This window comes from Macrobrachium nipponense, chromosome 26 (genome assembly GCF_015104395.2).
Source record: "Macrobrachium nipponense isolate FS-2020 chromosome 26, ASM1510439v2, whole genome shotgun sequence".
Classification (NCBI taxonomy): domain Eukaryota; kingdom Metazoa; phylum Arthropoda; class Malacostraca; order Decapoda; family Palaemonidae; genus Macrobrachium; species Macrobrachium nipponense.
Window position 1 is genome coordinate 74,199,654 of NC_087215.1, and position 16,832 is coordinate 74,216,485.

At 42.9% G+C, this 16,832-nt stretch overlaps 1 protein-coding gene across 3 annotated transcripts in view; it reads left to right on the forward strand.

The window, feature by feature from the left end:
* Positions 1-16,832, forward strand: part of LOC135200435 (E3 ubiquitin-protein ligase HECW2-like) — a 171,105-nt gene that overhangs the window by 22,081 nt on the left and 132,192 nt on the right. For all 3 annotated transcript variants that reach the window (XM_064229069.1, XM_064229071.1, XM_064229070.1), the window contains exons 5-7: positions 132-329; positions 9,688-9,851; positions 11,372-11,511. In XM_064229069.1, coding sequence (XP_064085139.1) covers positions 132-329; positions 9,688-9,851; positions 11,372-11,511 — 502 coding nt within the window. The remainder of the gene's footprint in view (positions 1-131; positions 330-9,687; positions 9,852-11,371; positions 11,512-16,832) is intronic.

A 16,832-nucleotide genomic window follows, 5' to 3' on the forward strand; every position in this document is an offset into this window, starting at 1 on the left:
GTTGAACAGTAAAACAAATGAATGCTTTTGTAACAGACACTGCTATTTTAATGTTGCTATCAGTTTTTAAGGAGCCTAAACATTGATTGATTATACAGGGTTGAATAACTCATGTATTTATTGCATTGCAGATGTTGGGGGCATCATCGTTCGTTATCACCGAAGTAAAGAGAACGGGAGTCTGTGTCTTGGATCGTCAATGGTCCTGCGCGTAGTGAGGCTGAGTGATGGATCTACTTCTGATTCCTCTGAGGATGAGACCATTCATCCAGCCTTGGCTACTCAACGTTGTCTTACTTGCACCAAACTCCTTCACTTTACGCTTGCCAGTAAGTCACTGTCATCATTTTCAGGCTTGTGTTGTATGTTTGTGGCTTGTTGTGTCTGTCCAATACCTAACTTGTAAGGATACTGCAATTTGTTACTTTAATTATTGTTATTATAGTTATTCTTCTGTGCATAAAGAACTTACCATCTCCTAGTGTATTTAACCAATGAATCATGTATGGATTTTCTGCCACCTAATTGGACAGGCATAATTTAGAAAGTGGTTCCAGTCCCAAGCATATAGACCTACATATAATCTCCCGGTCTTATGTACAAAAAATATATTAAAGTATTATGTGGATTGACTCCGATTGAGTAATATGCAGTTACATTATTTTAGAATACAGTAGTACCTCGTACTTCGAACTAATCCGTTCCACAAGGCTGTTCGAAGTACGATTTGTTTGAAATGTGAAACAAATACCCCATAAGAAATAAAGGGAATCCGGATAATTCGTTCCAGCCAACCCAAAGTCCCCCTCTTCACATTTTTTCTGTTAATGTACATTTTTGTACATGAACTTTCCTGTCAGACATATACTTAGCTTACGTCTCTGACGTCACGACAGAATTCAAAACTCGCGGCTAACGCGACAGGTAGGTCAGGTGATCTACCTTACCCGCCAAAAGCTGGGAGGCGGGTGTAAGAACCATCATACCTTCTTGCCAGATTTTTTCTGTCGTCGGTGTCGACCACACCCGTTGTCGGTACCTCTTGACAGTTGATTTCTTTTCTCGTTTTCGCCCTGGATTGTTTCTACGGACTTTTGGTGAAGTACCCGATCTTTTGGCCTGGCTTTCGCGATTTGTGGACAGTTATTGGACTTTTCTTTGGATTTTTTTTTTTATTGGATTCATGATGTCTGATGTTGATACTAAGAAAACTGCTATGTTTAGAGTTTGTTGTATGACTGATTGTAAGGTGAGGCTACCGAAAGCTTCGGTAGACCCTCACACGGTATGTTTGAAGTGTAGAGGGAATGAATGGCACCTTTAATAACCCTTGTAATGAATGTGAAAAGCTGAATGAGGATGAATGGAAGTCTTTGTCTTCCTACTTGAGGAAGCTTGAAAGGATAAAGGTTAGGAAAGCTTCTTCCAGGAGCAGTAGTAGATCTCGTTTAGCGAGTTGGTGGATGTAGATAATCCTATTTAGAAGTAGTCCTTTGTCAGTTTCAGCTCTGCTCCCTGCACCGAAGCCGAGATACGCCTTCGGAAGTGGCTTCAATGAAAGCCACCATTCGCAGTATGGAGAGGAAAATCAAAGCAACTAGAAGGTAAGAGTGATTCCAATAGTGATTTGTGCAGTGAACCCAGTGCAGTGGAGGGTGCGTCTGATCGGCGCCCTAATGCTTCCAGGCCTAGACCTCTTCCAGACTCCCAGTCCCAGTGGAGGAGGAAAGTCGAAAGCCGCAGGAGGTTAGGGAGCATCCCCAACGGTCAGGCGTCCCCTCGGTAGTTCTGTTGATCGTTCCCAGGCTACCTTGGATCACTCCAAGAGAGAAATTTTGCGCCAGTGCTTCTCGTCGTCGCCTTCGCCTTCTCCTAAAAGAGGATGGAGCTCTTCGGAAGCCTCGCGCCCTTCGAAGAGAGCCTGGAATGCTTCCCTGCGCCCGCCCTCCAGCCCTGAAGTTTTTTCGGAAGAGCCTGAGGTGGAAGCGAAGAAGCGAAAGAGATCTCAGGAGTATCGTTCACTTAGCGGAGATCGAGCCTCTTCTCCTGTTCACGAGTTGGTGAGTTCTCCTGCAAGGGTGTTGGCTAACCTTCAGGCGCAGATTTCGGCTCTGGCTGGCTCTCTTTACGGGTCTTCTCGGCGCAGGAAGGACGTCCTCGCTTCTTTGTAAAGAAGTCCAAGCTCCCCTCGCCTGACTCTCGCTTTTCGTACCCGGAAGAGGCGCGCTCAACTGTTCGTTCGGATTCTCGCAGGAGGCTCTCTGCTTCGGACAAGATCAAATCTGCGTATAAGCGACATTCGCCTGACAGACAAGTTTCTCCTTCAGACAAGGAGCAAACTGCGCGTAGGGAGATCCTCACCCTACAGACGCTCTTCTCGAGACAGGATCGCTCCCCTTGACGGGCGCCAAGAGCCTAGTAGGCACTACTCACATCGTAGCCGCTCCTCGTCTCGCCTCCACTCTCCGGCTGACAAGCGCCCTAAATCGGACAGGCGCTTTTCGCTGGACAGGCGTCAAGAGCTTGTTAGGCGCGTTTCGCCTGGCAGGCCGCTCTTCTCCTGACTTTTACTCGCCTCGAGTCAGGCGCCGAGAGCCTAGCAGGCGCTTCTCCCCTGGTAGTGGCGCTCACCTAGTAGGCGCTCGTCGCCAGAGATTCTCTCGCCTCGGTTCAGGCGCCAAGAGCCTGGTAGGCGCTTTTCGTATGACAGGCCAGTTCGCTGGTAGCCGCTCTTCCTTTGGATAGGCGCCAAGAGCCTGATAGAATTTCTTCTTCATACAGGCGCTCTGCACCTGACTGCCGCCTGACTCCTATTAGGCTTCAAGGATCTGGGAAACGCACTCCTCCAGACAAGAAGGATGTTGCAAGTAGACACTTGCCTGAAGCATTGTCTCCAAGACGTATACGTCTATCTGCCTCTAGAGACTCCTTTAGAATAGTCGCGCCTCTAAGGATCAGGAAGGCTCTTCGGCTCAGGAGGAACAGGACCCCTCAGAAGAAGAAGGAACAAAAGACGCCTCAGTTTTTCCTCCTATAAGAAACTTACAGAGTTACTCCTGCAAGAGTTTTGGAGATATTCTTTCTCCTGTGGCTCCCCCCTTCTCCTCTTTCGTTATTCTCCACTTCGAAGACGTCGAAGGTTTCGTCTTGTGTTAGGATGAAACCTACTGTTTCCATGAAGAAGGCGCTGAGAGGTTTTGGAGAATGGCTCCTTTCGAAGGAAGAGAAAGGGAAGACGGTTTTTCTTTCCCTCCGTCTAAACTGACCGGCAGATTGGGATTCTGGTACGAATCGGGAGAACCTTTAGGCCTCGCTCTCCCTTCGTCTGCGGACTCGGACTTCTCTTCATTAGTGGATGCCTGCTCGTCGTTCCGCCCTCTTGTCCGCCAAGACTACGTGGGGAATGAACGAACTTGACCACTTACTGAAGGGAATGTTCCGAGTCCTGGAAGTTTTCAACTTTCCTTGATTGGTCTTTAGGTGTGCTGGCTAATAAGACCAAGACCCCAGATGCTCTGTCTCCTGAAGATCTTAACTGTGTACTCACTTGCATGGATAAAGCAGTGAGAGGACGGATCGAGTGAAGTCTCCTCACTGTTTGGAGCTGGAGTGCTTAAGAAAAGGTCGGTCTACTGTTCGTTTCTCACGAAGGCAGTGTCTCATGCACAAAGGGCATCGCTCTTGTATGCTCAACTCTCTCCTCTTCTGTTCCCCAAGAAAATTATCCAAGATGTATCGAGTGCCCTTTCAGCTAAGGCTACTCAGGACATGTTAGCCCCAGGCGGCCAGGAAACCTCGCTCTGTCTTCCACCCAAGACCAAGAAAGAGACTCCTCTGAGACAGGAGGACCCTTTCGAGGAGGACCCGCTGTCAGAGGTTCTGCAACCAGAGGGACTAGATCTTTTAAGAGAGGTAAAACCTTCTCGAAGTCAGTCGAGGGAAGAAAGAAATAGCGGTCAAGGACTCCAGACATCAGTGGGTGCCAGACTACTGAAATTTGCCGACGTCTGGGCCCACAAAGGGTGGGCGACAATTGGTCCCTATCGATTGTCAGAAAAAGGATACCTCATTCCCTTCTCGTCAAGACCACCATTGACGACAACTCCGAGGGAGTTGGTAGCCAAGTACAAGGACCCCATCATGAATCAAACCCTTTCTCTAGCAGTAGATCTCATGCTAGAGAAGGAGGCCTATAGAACTAGTGAAAGATCCCCGCTCTGCGGGCTTTTACAACAGACTGTTCCTAGTTCCGAAGAACTCAGGAGGATGGGACCGGTGTTGGATGTAAGCGCCCTGAACGTCTTTGTGGAAAAGAGGAAGTTCGCCATGGAGACAACTTCATCAGTGTTAGCGGCTCTTCGTCCAGGGGACTGGATGGTGTCTATAGACCTTCAGGACGCTTACTTTCATGTGCCGATCCATCCTTCTTCACGGAAGTATCTACGATTCATGATGGGAGGAAACATCTTCCAATTCAAGGCCCTTGTGCTTCGGCCTATCAACTGCACCCCAAGTTTTCACGGGGTTAATGAAGAACGTGGCGCAGTGGCTACATTTGGAGGGAGTGAGGGTGTCGCTTTATCTCGACGACTGGCTAATCAGAGCAGAGTCTCAAGAAAGATGTCTGGAGGAACCTTCAGAAAAGACCCCTTACATTGGCCAAGTTTCGCTGGGACCTTGCTGGTTGAAACTTCGCCACCAAGTCTCAATTAATTAATCCTCCCCAGATCAAGAGAGGATCTTATCTGGGGATTCGGATAGCTTCTTTCTTGGCTTGTGGTTTTGCGGGCTTTTCCGTCGCCAGAGAGGATAGCCTGGCGTTGCTACGAGAAAATAACGACCTTCCTAGAGAAAGATTGATGCACAACGAGGGAGTGGATGAGTCTGCTGGGGACACTCTCCTCGCTGGAGCAAATTCGTTTCTCTAGGAAGGTTGCATCTCAGGCCTCTACAGTTCTTCCTATACCCAGAACTGGAGGCGTCTCTCCCTAGATCTGGAGTTCTCCTTCAAGATCTCAAGAGGAATCAAGAGAGACCTTCGGTGGTGGAACGACCCACTTCGATTTGTGGAAGGAATGTCTCTCTACATGCCGAACCCCAGCCATGTGTTGTTTTCCGACGCATCGGAGGCAGGTTGGGGAGCGACACTCGGGACAAGAGAAGTGTCAGGCAACCTGGAAGGGGGATCAGGTGTCCTGGCCACATCAACAAGAAAGAGTTGATGGCAGTCTGGATGGCATTGAAAAGCCTTCGAACCCCACGTCCGGAATGCAGTAGTGCAGGTCAATTCGGACAACACAACAGCCTTGGCGTACATCAAGAAACAGAGGGGGGGACGCACTCCTTCTCCTGTACGAAACAGCAAGGGATCTGTTCTGCTGTGGTCTCAAACGAGGAAAATCAGTCTTCTCACCAGATTCGTACAGGGAGAAAGGAACGTCAGGGCCGATCTCCTGAGCAGGAAGAATCAACTCCTGCCTTCCGAGTGGACCCTCCACTCAGAAGTATGCCAAGACCTGTGGAGAAGATGGGGCAGACCTCACATCGATCTCTTTGCAACAGCAAAGAACGCAAGAATCGAACTTTATTGCTCCCCGATCTCAGACCCAGGAGCAGTTTCAGTGGATGCGTTTCTCCTAGATTGGACAGGGTTAGACGTCTACGCCTTTCCCCCTTCAAAGTACTAGGACAAACCCTCAAGAAATTTGCTATCTGGACGGAGAGGACAAGAATGACGCTAGTAGCTCCGTTATGGCCCGCCCAAGATTGGTTCACAGAGGTACATGGAATGGTTGGTGGACTTTCAAGAGCACTTCCACAAAGACAAGATTTGCTCAAACAACCCCACTTCAACAAGGTATCACAGAAACCTCCCCGCTCTCATCTGACTGGCTTTCGACTGTCAAAAGTCTTGTCAGAGCGAAGGGGTTTTCGACAAAAGCTGCTAAGGCTATCGCCTCAGCTAGAAGACCTTCGACCCTTAAAGTCTACCAGTCGAAGTGGGACGTCTTTCGCCGTTGGTGCAGGAACAAGAAGTTTTCCTCTTCCAGTACCTCTGTGACTCAGATAGCAGATTTCCTAGTTTTTCCTCAGAGAAAAATGCGGTTTGGCAGTATCTACTATCAAAGGATACCGTAGCATGCTGGCTGCGGTGTTCAGACATAGGAATTTAGATCTTTCGAATGACAAAGATCTTTCATGACCTATTAAGATCTTTTGAATCTTCCAAGAAAACTTCGAACGAAGTTCCAAGTTGGAATCTGGATGTGTCTTCGCTTCCTGAGGTCGCTAGGTTTGAACCACCACATTTAGCCTCCTTCAAAGATCTCACGAGGAAAGCTCTCTTTCTCATGGCTTTAGCATCTGCTAAAAAGGGTTAGTGAGATTCATGCCCTAGAAGGAGGGTAGGTTTCAAAGGAGATTCCGTGGTTTGTTCCTTCCTTCCTTCGTTTTTAGCAAAAAATGAGAACCCCTCAAATCCTTGGCCAAGGAGCTTTGAGGTTTGCGGGTTTGTCGCCCTAGTAGGGGAGGAACCTGAAAGAAGCTGTGCCTGTTAGGAGTTTAAAATACTACCTTCAGAAGAAGAAAACCCTTAAGGGCATTGAGGACAGACTATGGTGCTCTGTAAAGGACCCCAGCAGACCATTGTCGAAAAATGCGCTGTCTTTCTTCATTAGAAGTGTTGTGAAAGAAGACATAGATCTTGTGATGAAGAACATTTCAAGCTCTTAAAAGTCAAGGCTCATGAAGTGAGAGCAATAGCAACTTCCTTGGCCTTTAAGAAGAATATGTCTCTTCAGAATCTGATGAAAACTACATTCTGGAGATGTAATTCAGTATTCGCCAACCACTACCTAAAAGACGTCAGTATTACGTATGACGAGTGCTTCGCGTTAGGCCCGTAACGTATCGGCGGATTCGGTGCTGGGGCAGGGAGCTGGAACATATCCTTAGTAGTTTTTTTCCCTTGTTTTTTTTTTTGGTAATTGAGTTCATATGGTTGTATGAAAAATGATGCAGGTAGGCATCTTTTTCGTTTCGTAATGCTAATAACATTAGTTTGGTTAGGTGATCGGATTTGGTTTGAAGCTCCCTGCGTTGGTAGTGGACAGGTTCTGGTCATAGAAGAGGGCGAACCCCCATTGACATGATCCGACTTGGATTCTACTAAGTAAGCGGATATCAGTCCCATTAGTAGACCCAAAGAGTCTTTTTCAGCTGTAGGTCACGCCCTCGCTGTAGCTCTTATGGCTATGCAGACTAATAGACAGTATCTATGAAGTCTTCAGCCTAAACAGGTAAGAAAACCAAGGTTATGTTTATCCTACAACAGGTGTTGTTTACCTTTTCTTTGTTATTTTCTGTCTTGTACCCTCCACCAAGGGGTGTCAATCAGCTAAGTATATGTCTGACAGGAAAGTTCATGTACAAAAAATGATATGTTATTTTACAATAAAGTTTTGTACATACTTACCTGGCAGACATATACGATTGATGGCCCGCCCAGCCTCCCCTCAGGAGACAGGTATAAGAGAGAAAAAATCTGGCAAGAAAGGTATGATGGTTCTTACACCCGCCTCCCAGCGGCGGGTAAGGTAGATCACCTGACCTACCTGTCGCGTTAGCCGCGAGTTTTGAATTCTGTCGTGACGTCAGAGACGTAAGCTAAGTATATGTCTGCCAGGTAAGTATGTACAAAACTTTATTGTAAAATAACAATATCATTTTTTCTGTTAATGTGTTCAAAAGTTAAATTAAGAGAGTAAAGTAATGAAACAGTACGTTATATGACGTAAAATTTTCTAATTTATTTTTTCTATGTACTTATGAACTGTTTGGTAAAAATGGCACTGGCCTACTTGGGGGATGGAGGGAGGAGAGGTGAGAACCCTTTGAGTAAACTGAATTGGTTGCAGTATGCAAAGGTTGATAAAATCAATTTTATTCACATATTAGGTACAAAGACAATCAAAAGAATCGATAGTGTGTGTGTCAGGGAGAGAGAGAGAGAGAGAGAGAGAGAGAGAGAGAGAGAGAGAGAGAGAGAGAGAGAGAGAGAGAGAGAGAGAGAGAGAGAGAGAGAGAGAGAGAGAGAGAGAGAGTGATCAGCATGTTTACACTTGGATCTTAAGTGCACGAAAGATATTAATTATGCCACAATACACCAACTTACTGTTGGCAAACAGCAGGCTTTTAAAACAAACATGACTATTTTGCAGACAAATAAGTAATAAGTCAAGAATTCAAAAAATAGGAAAGAGAGATAAAATAACTTTTCACAAGGAAGCCGTTTCAACAAACGGTCAAAGGCATGCAGAAGCTGAAAGCGGCCCTAGTTTGTTTATCACAGAGCTGAGTTACTTTTACAGTCGTAAAATAACGTAACAAGCATTTGTCACTAGATTGGTATTTTACCGTAACAAAAATAAGTGATTTGGGAAAATCAAGTGTGAGTGAAAGAAATGGGCAAAAAATCATGCCAGATCAGCTGATAACACGCACTCTCTCTCTCTCTCTCTCTCTCTCTCTCTCTCTCTCTCTCTCTCTCTCTCTCTCTCGTCTTATTCAGCGCACGGAACACTGACTCAAGCAAGCTTTTTTTTTTTGTTTTTTTTCCTGTATTGCATTTGTTTTCATGTATTGTCATTGTTAAATTTGTGAAATAAAATTTAATTTTTTATGTGAATTGGTACTACTTTTATGTACATATTATAGTAAAGATTTTACCGTCTCTTCTCTCCTCAACAATACCACAACCCGCGATAACTTATAATCATTCATTCATTCATTATTGCTCAAAAATATAAAAACGCTCCCTCCCTCTACCTCAAGTCAGCTGTGTATCACGGCAATGACGAAGGATTTTCTTAATTATTTGTGCTAAATTTTATTGTGAAAAGCTTTGTTCTTTCATTTACTATTTTGTTAATATTGTTCAACTAGACTGTCTCACTCGGCACACCGAAAACTGGCTCAATTAAGTTTTTTTTTTTTTTTTTTTTTTTTTTCTGTATTGCATTTGTTTGTTTTCATATTTTATCATTACGTTAAATTCATTGGGAAATCCTCTTTTTATGTGAATTGTTATTGCTTTTACATACATACAGTAGTATTTTAACTCTCTTCTCCTTCTCTCCTCAACATATCAACGCTCCCTCGTTCAGTCTCAAGTCAGCTGGGCGTGACGTCACCGCGGTTACGTACGATTTTATACATCTTTTATGCTAAATGTTATATTGAAACCTATATTTTTTATTAAATGCATTATACTTTTATTTATTTTGTCAAATATTGTTGTCATTAAACCATATATTATAAATTAAAAGAAAATTAATATAGTTTAACTTGTAAGACCCAGTAGGCCGTCGAATACGAGTATAAACTAGATAATCAGTCAGTTCCAAGTACGAGCATTTGTTTGACAAACGATACAAAATTTTTTCAAAAATTTTGTTCAAAAAACAGAAAGTTCAGCATAAGAAACGTTTTACAAACGAGGTACCACTGTATTGCTATTTAAAAATAAATTTCATGATAGTGGTTAAATCTTAATAAACAGCATACTGTTAGAAGTTTAGGGATTTTTAAAACTATTTAATTGTAATTTTATTCAATCAAAGTATTGTTTCATACTAGTACCTTTTATATATTGGTTGGAGCCATTTCTAAGATATTTTTATTTTCTAGATTTGTCAGCTCATGGGTTGCGACGTGGAATGTTTTTCCAGCCCGATCCATACGTTAAACTCCGTATATTACCTGGTGAATCACAAACACTCCTGCCACATCATGGACAAGAGTCACGCTCTTGTGTGGCAGAGAACACTGTCAATCCCACATGGAAGAGACAGGTAGGAAGACCACCACTTCTCTTTTCCTCTCGTACAAGGTTAGTGCCATCAGTGCACCTTAATACAGTGCCCTGTAGGCATTACTACTTGGGTTCATTGCTATGTCCATTAGCTCCTAGCCGCAACCCCTTTCGTTCCTTTTACTATACCTCCTTTCATATTCTCTTTCTTCCATCTTGCTTTCCACTGTCTCCTAACAATTGATTCATAGTGCAACTGTGAGGTTTTCTCAAGTTACACCTTTTAAACCTTACTCTCAATTTTCCTTCCTATACTGAATTACCTCATAGGTCCTAGCACTTGGTCTTTGGCCTAAATTTATACACCAACCAGTATTCCAATAGCCACTTTTTTTTTTTTTTTTTTTTTTTTTACGGTCTTTTGCATATAAATTTCCTCTTGGTTTCCTCTTTATTTTACTCCTGTTGTTACTTCTTTGATACTCTAATTATTCCTTTAGATAAGTGATTTTGCAAGTGACAAAATAAACCCTTTATATTGTGTCAGACTTAAAAGTTATCATTCACTTGTACAACACAGCAGATAAGGTTCGCAGATCTTCATGTGAAAGTTTAGTAGTATAGAATTACTAAAATCAGTTTTGGGTAGCATATTTACTTGGATTTCAGTGTCTTCATCACATACTCGGTTTTTTTCCATCTGTCCACCTGCCTGTGGTGTCTGTGTATGGTAACACTGCGTCCCGGGCTTTAGATACTTACATTCAGCTTACATTCAACAATAATAACAATATCCTATTTCGAATATTAACGATGTAATTCGCATACAGTAAATTATTAAAACACTTTTCAGTTGCAAATGTACACCCAGATACCTTTATTTACCTAAAACTTACACACAGCATAAATATTTAAAGCCCGGGACGCAGTGTTACCATACGAAACCACCACAGGCGGATGGACAGATGAAAAAAAACAGAGTATAGTGTAGACTGCTTGAGCAACTTTTATGTCAGCTCTAATAACATCCAGCTGTTGCTTTCATTTTGTGATATATTAATTAAAAGTAAAAACTGCAAAAATGGTGAATATATATAAAGCAAAAATAAATCAAGAAAACTGAAATATCTGGAAATATTGTTTAAAATCCTTTGTTCATTTAGTTTATGACAACATTGAGTAATTATACAGGCTGTCCATAAAGTCATGATTAAATTTAAAATGCTTGCAGCTTCATAACTATACATGATGAATTTGTTGCTAAAACAAAATACTATATATTATTAGAATTTGTTGATATAACAAAAGATAAATGAAACTTCAGAAGAATATTAAAACAAAATATGTCAAGCTGTCTTATCCATTTTACAAATTAATTCTATCACACTTAGATACGAAGCTAAAAGTATTTTAAATTGCACCAAGACTTTTTAGACACCCTGTGCTTTACAGAAGACCAAGAAGCTAAACTAGGCTCATTTGATTTTTAATGGTGTTTATAAATACGTTATTGATTTATTGCTTTGTGACTCTTATGGTCCTTTTTGTTTCCCCTTGCAGGAGTTCTCCTTTGTAGCCTATATGCATGATATCCTAGAGATTGAATTGAAGGATAAGTTTGCCAAGAGTCGGCCCATCATAAGTCGGTTTCTTGGCCGCCTTACTATTCAAGTGGCTACCCTGAAGGATCGAGTTAGCAGGTAATTGGTTCACTGGTGATGTGAATGCTAATTTACCGTATTTCCTGGTGTACCTTAGGGGGAGTAGTGCCTTTGAATTTTAGACTAGCCTAACCCCTTTATTTCTTTACACAAATGAATAATCTACCCACCTGTACGCTTTCTCCAACTCCATACTCCAGAAAATCACCTTAGAACAACAGCCACAAGACTTACGACCCAAAAAAACTCCTACCAGACAGAGAGCTCTCCCATACCAACCACACACCACCAACACATGCTTTCTACGCACCGTGTTTTTATTGTTTACATCCTGCTGACGCCGACGCCACTTGTCTATGAGTCACAGCTATGACGTCACAACACAACTTAATACATCAACAGACACCTTCTAGAATCTACCACATGCTGTCCATATATAGGACACCCACCATATTTCAACAATGCATAAAATACCCATAAACAATTATACAATATATAATCACACTTATCTCTTTCTCCCCTCCCCTCCGACTGTTTCCTAACCTAGTATTCCCCTCTTAATTTCCTTCGTCCTCCAACTCTTTACCCTCTACATAATTTCTAATACATTGCCCCTGAAACTCCTGCTTTAGTTAATACATCAGCCACTTGCTCCTTTCCTTTTATCCATCACTCCTTTATTTCCCCGGATTCAATGGTTTCCCTTATTGCAGCAATATCTATTTTTAATCTCTGCTACTTACACCAATGCTCGATTTGATGGCGGTCATTAGTGTTTTACTATCAGTGTTAACAAGGCTTCTAAATTTCTCCCTCCTACTACCTCTTCCCACAAATGCTTGAAATATATCAATCCTTCTACAGCTTCCCAACACTTAGGGCTTCAGCCTCAATGGTGGATTTTGCCACTCTCCTGGATTCCTAGACTTCCACCATATGGGACTTCTTCTCTTCCCATCTGTCAAGGAAATAATATAACCCAGTTGAGTATGGCCATCTTCTATGTTTCCAAATGAAGCGTCTGCATAGGCTTCCCAATAAACCCTTTCTTCTTCCATCTCACTTATTGTAACTCCGCCCATCATGCTCTTAGTTTTTCTCACAATTTAATAAGTTTCTCATATCCTGAGTTGTTCCTTCTTTAAATGCTTTACTTAATTTGCTAATATCATATGATATTTCTGGCATCGTGTGTAGTGATACCCAATTTCAGCTGTCCTACCACTGATCTATACTCTGTTAACTCCTTTTGTTCTAGCACTCTATTACCCGTATATCTTCTAGCCACTGGTTCTCTTATGGAAATTTATTTACTGCCACTGATTAAGGGAAATCTATTCTCCTTCTGCTCTATTACTACTATATACCTGAACCTATTACTCTCTTGTTCTCCTACTTGCAATTTCCCTTTCAATCTCCCAATCGTTTCCTTTAAGAATCCTTCAGTTCCTCCGTAGCAAAAATCATCTATGTGTGTACACAAAATGCCTTCCAATTTATTGTCCTTTTTCCAAAAGAATATATTAGGTTCTAGTCTACTTCTCTCACCTTGAAGCTCCTTCACTACATTTCACCACTTTACAATACCATGCTTTTGCTGCATCCTTGAGCCCATAGACGGTTTTTCTTCAACTTCCATAATCCCTCCAACCATCTTCCCTTGGTGGCTTCAAATACACTTCTCTTTGTATCTCGTCACCTTGTAATATGCAGTTTTGACATCCAATGTATAACAATTCCAATTTTTTCACCTTTATTATGGTTAGACAGAATGTTAAAATTTCAGCATTGCATGTGGGAGCATCCTTTTCCCACTGCCATTTCTTCTTCAAACCCTCTAGCTACCAATCTTGCTTTACATATCCATTTCCCCCCCTTTTATCTCTTTTTTTCACTTACTATCCATCTTGTAGATATAGCTTTTTTGTCCAACATCATGTACCTCCTCATATACCTGGTTATCTCTCCAACTCTGAAGTTCTTTTTCTTTAGCTTCCATTATGCTTCTATTTTCAAATCCAGCAACACCACCTCTTCATCTTCAATTTTTTCTACCTGACTATAATCCCTCAAGTTAACCCACCCTTTGTCACCTGACTGTGAGTCTGTACATTGTACGAATCAGCCCATGCTTGGCTTGATCTTTTTCCTGCAAGGCCTAATATAGACCATTCTTCTACTTGTCCTGTATCATTGTTTATAGCTCTAACTCTATTTCCCTTTTTGAATTTTGGTATCTCTCATTAACTCGCCTTCTATTGACCCACTTTGCCCGTTATCTTCCACTGTTTCCTCTATCACCTCTCTTTCTATAGTCTCTTCTGTGTCTTGCATTCCTTCTCTCACCTATTATCTCCTCTCCTTCTAGCCAATCTACTTTCCCTTCACATTTGGGCCAATCTGATCTACCTTTCACCCCATGGGATTATCTATTCTAGCCGATATCTCTTCTGTATCTGGTGATCGTCGTTGAATCCTTGTCACATGTCATCCTAGCTACTTCTCTTAAGAATCCCCATGTTTGACTATTATTGTTTTGTTTACCCGATACTCCCACTACCTGAGCAGGTCCTCTCCATTCATTTTCATTTTCCCTCTTATAGAATACCTCATCTCCTACCACTGCTTCTTCAAATTTATGTTCTCTGATGTTTTTGTTTAGCGCTATTCTTATTTATTACAAGAATGATATTGTTATTGTACAATAAAGTTTCATACATACTTACCTGGCAGATATATACTTAGCTATAGACTTCCGTCGTCCCCGATAGAAAATTCGAATTTCGCGGCACACGCTACAGGTAGGTAGGTCAGGTGATCTACCGGCCTGCGCTGGGTGGCAGGAATAGGAACTATTACCTTCTAAGGACAGATTTTTCTCTTCCACCTGTTCTGAGGGGAGGCTGAGGGTGGGCCATTCAATCGTATATATCTGCCAGGTAAGTATGTATGAAACTTTATTGTACAATAACAATATCATTTTCATACATTCAACTTCCCTGTCAGATATATACTTAGCTGATTGGCCACCTTGGCGGGTGGTAAGTAGACAGCTAATTACTGATTAGGGCCAGGACGGTAAACAACATACGTTGTAGGTAATAGATAAATAAAACCTTGGTTCCTATGTGTTTAGACGGGAAAGGGTTGACTTCCTAGCTATTGCTAGTAGTCTGCTTTGTCTCAAGAGCCTCAGCGAGGATGTGACCCTTATGGGCTAAGAGTTCTTGTAGATCTGTCAATGGGGTCTTATCCACTTACTCGACAGAAATCTAATGGTCACTTGTCAATAGGGGTCTTATCCACTTACATGACAATACACCTATGCCTAGGGCATAATTAAGGAGCACAACACCGATCCCGATCACCTGATCCTAACACGAGGGTTTGTGCTTAGTTGAAAAGAGCTATCCCCAAACTCCTTTCAAACAAACCAAAAAAAAAAAAAACACTATGTTAACATAAAAATTAACTCACTTAGTTAAGGATCAGTGTCGGCTCCCTATCCCAGCAACGTATCCATAGACACGTAAAACCAAGAGAGAAGGATCTCTCGTAGGTCAACTTGACCTCCTTCGTGCAAAGAGAAGTCAACACAGAGTTGCATCTCCCTTAAGTTACAGCTAATATGTCCTTCACGACATATTGTTATGTAACGAACAAGAATTCATAAAAGCTCGCACTTCAAGCGCTTTTAATTCTCAGCTGTTTGAAGGAATCATCAAGTTATTCATGAAGTGCTTTAGCGATCACACTTATTTCAAAGAAGACCAGGGCTTCCTTTGAAATGGATCTTTTCTGGATGAAGCCTAGAGCCTGGGTGGCGCCTCGAGTCTGGTTGGAGCCTCGAGCCTGGCTGGAGCCTCGAGCCTGGCTGGAGCCTCGAGCCTGGCTGGCGCCTCGCGCCTGCCTGACACTTGGTTGGCCGCCTAGCTCCTGGAAGGCGCTTTTTGCCTGACTCATGGCTGGCGCCTCGCGCCTGGCTCCAGACTGGCACTATTTGGCGTCTGGCCCCTGGCTGACTCCTCTCCACTTGCTGGAGCTTCGAGCTTGGTAGAGTCCCGAGGATGTCTGGCGATGCCCACATCAGACACTCTTATCTGTCTGACTTATTCGCCTCCAGCGCATCTGCGCTAGGTTGGAGGCCCCCTCTTTCTCTTCATCAGACAATGACAGTGTTCCTTAAAACTGTCTGCCTCTGGCGTTTTTTACGCCTGTTTTGGCATTTGGCGCCTGGTTGGCGCTACATTGTCCGAAAGTTCTGAAACTCCACAATGGTTTATCAGGAGATTGGAGAAGGGTGGAAGAAATTCTTCCACTTTGAGCTTCTGGCCTCTCCGGCAAGGGAAGGTGATTGTAGTAAACTACATCCATTAGACGATAGGACATCTAACAGTACGAGAGATAAGAGTCTTCCTCCGAGGAGGATCCTTCTTGAATCCTTCCGTTGCTAACGAGATCTCTTCTTACTTGCTGATGAAGTTCCTCGTTGCAGAATCTTCCCTATCCTTGTCCGAAGGAAGGGAAGGGGCTTGGAAGTCGAAGGAGACTCCGAGCTGAAATTGGGAGGACTCCTGATTTCTAGCTCTTTACTGTATCTCTCTGAATACCTTCTGGGAAGCATTTCGAACCCTCATCGCATCCCAAAGACTTTGTAGGCAAAAACGTTTAAACCATCTCTTCTTATGTAGGTGAAAACGTAAGTACCCTGCCTGGGCAACGAAACGTTCTATCTGAAATCGTTGAGTCAGGAATAGTTTTAGTTTTAGTTCTCTTGCCAGACATACTATGCTGGCAAGACCCATTGCCGAGTCTCCATTAAATCTGATGCGAGATTCCAATGCACAAAAAATTCACCTGTCTTCTTGGTAGTTAAGGGCCAAGAGAAAACAAAGATTTTGTACAAGTAACTTACCCAGCAGATATATACTTAGCTATAGACTCGGTCGTCCCGACAGAATTTCAAAACTCGCGGCACACGCGACAGGTAGGTCAGGTGATCCACCATTCCCGCCGCTGGGTGCGGGGTCTGGAACTATTCCCGTTTTCTAAGCCATAATTTCTCTGTCGGTTGAACGGACAACACCTATTGTTCGTTCCTCCATCTTGGATTTCAACTCGTTTGCCGAGAATTTGAATTGGTTTTTTGGTGACGTATTCTGTTTTTTCTCTGGCTTGGCATACGCTTATTGTGGACTGTTTTTCGACTTTGGTTTTGACTACTCTTTCACGATGTCGAACGCTAAGGCGATTCACCTATGTTTAGAGTTGCAGTAGGGAAGATTGTAAGGTTAGGCTGCCTAAATCGGCATTAGATCCTCATAGTATTTGCGCTAAATGCATTGGGAGAATGAATGTTC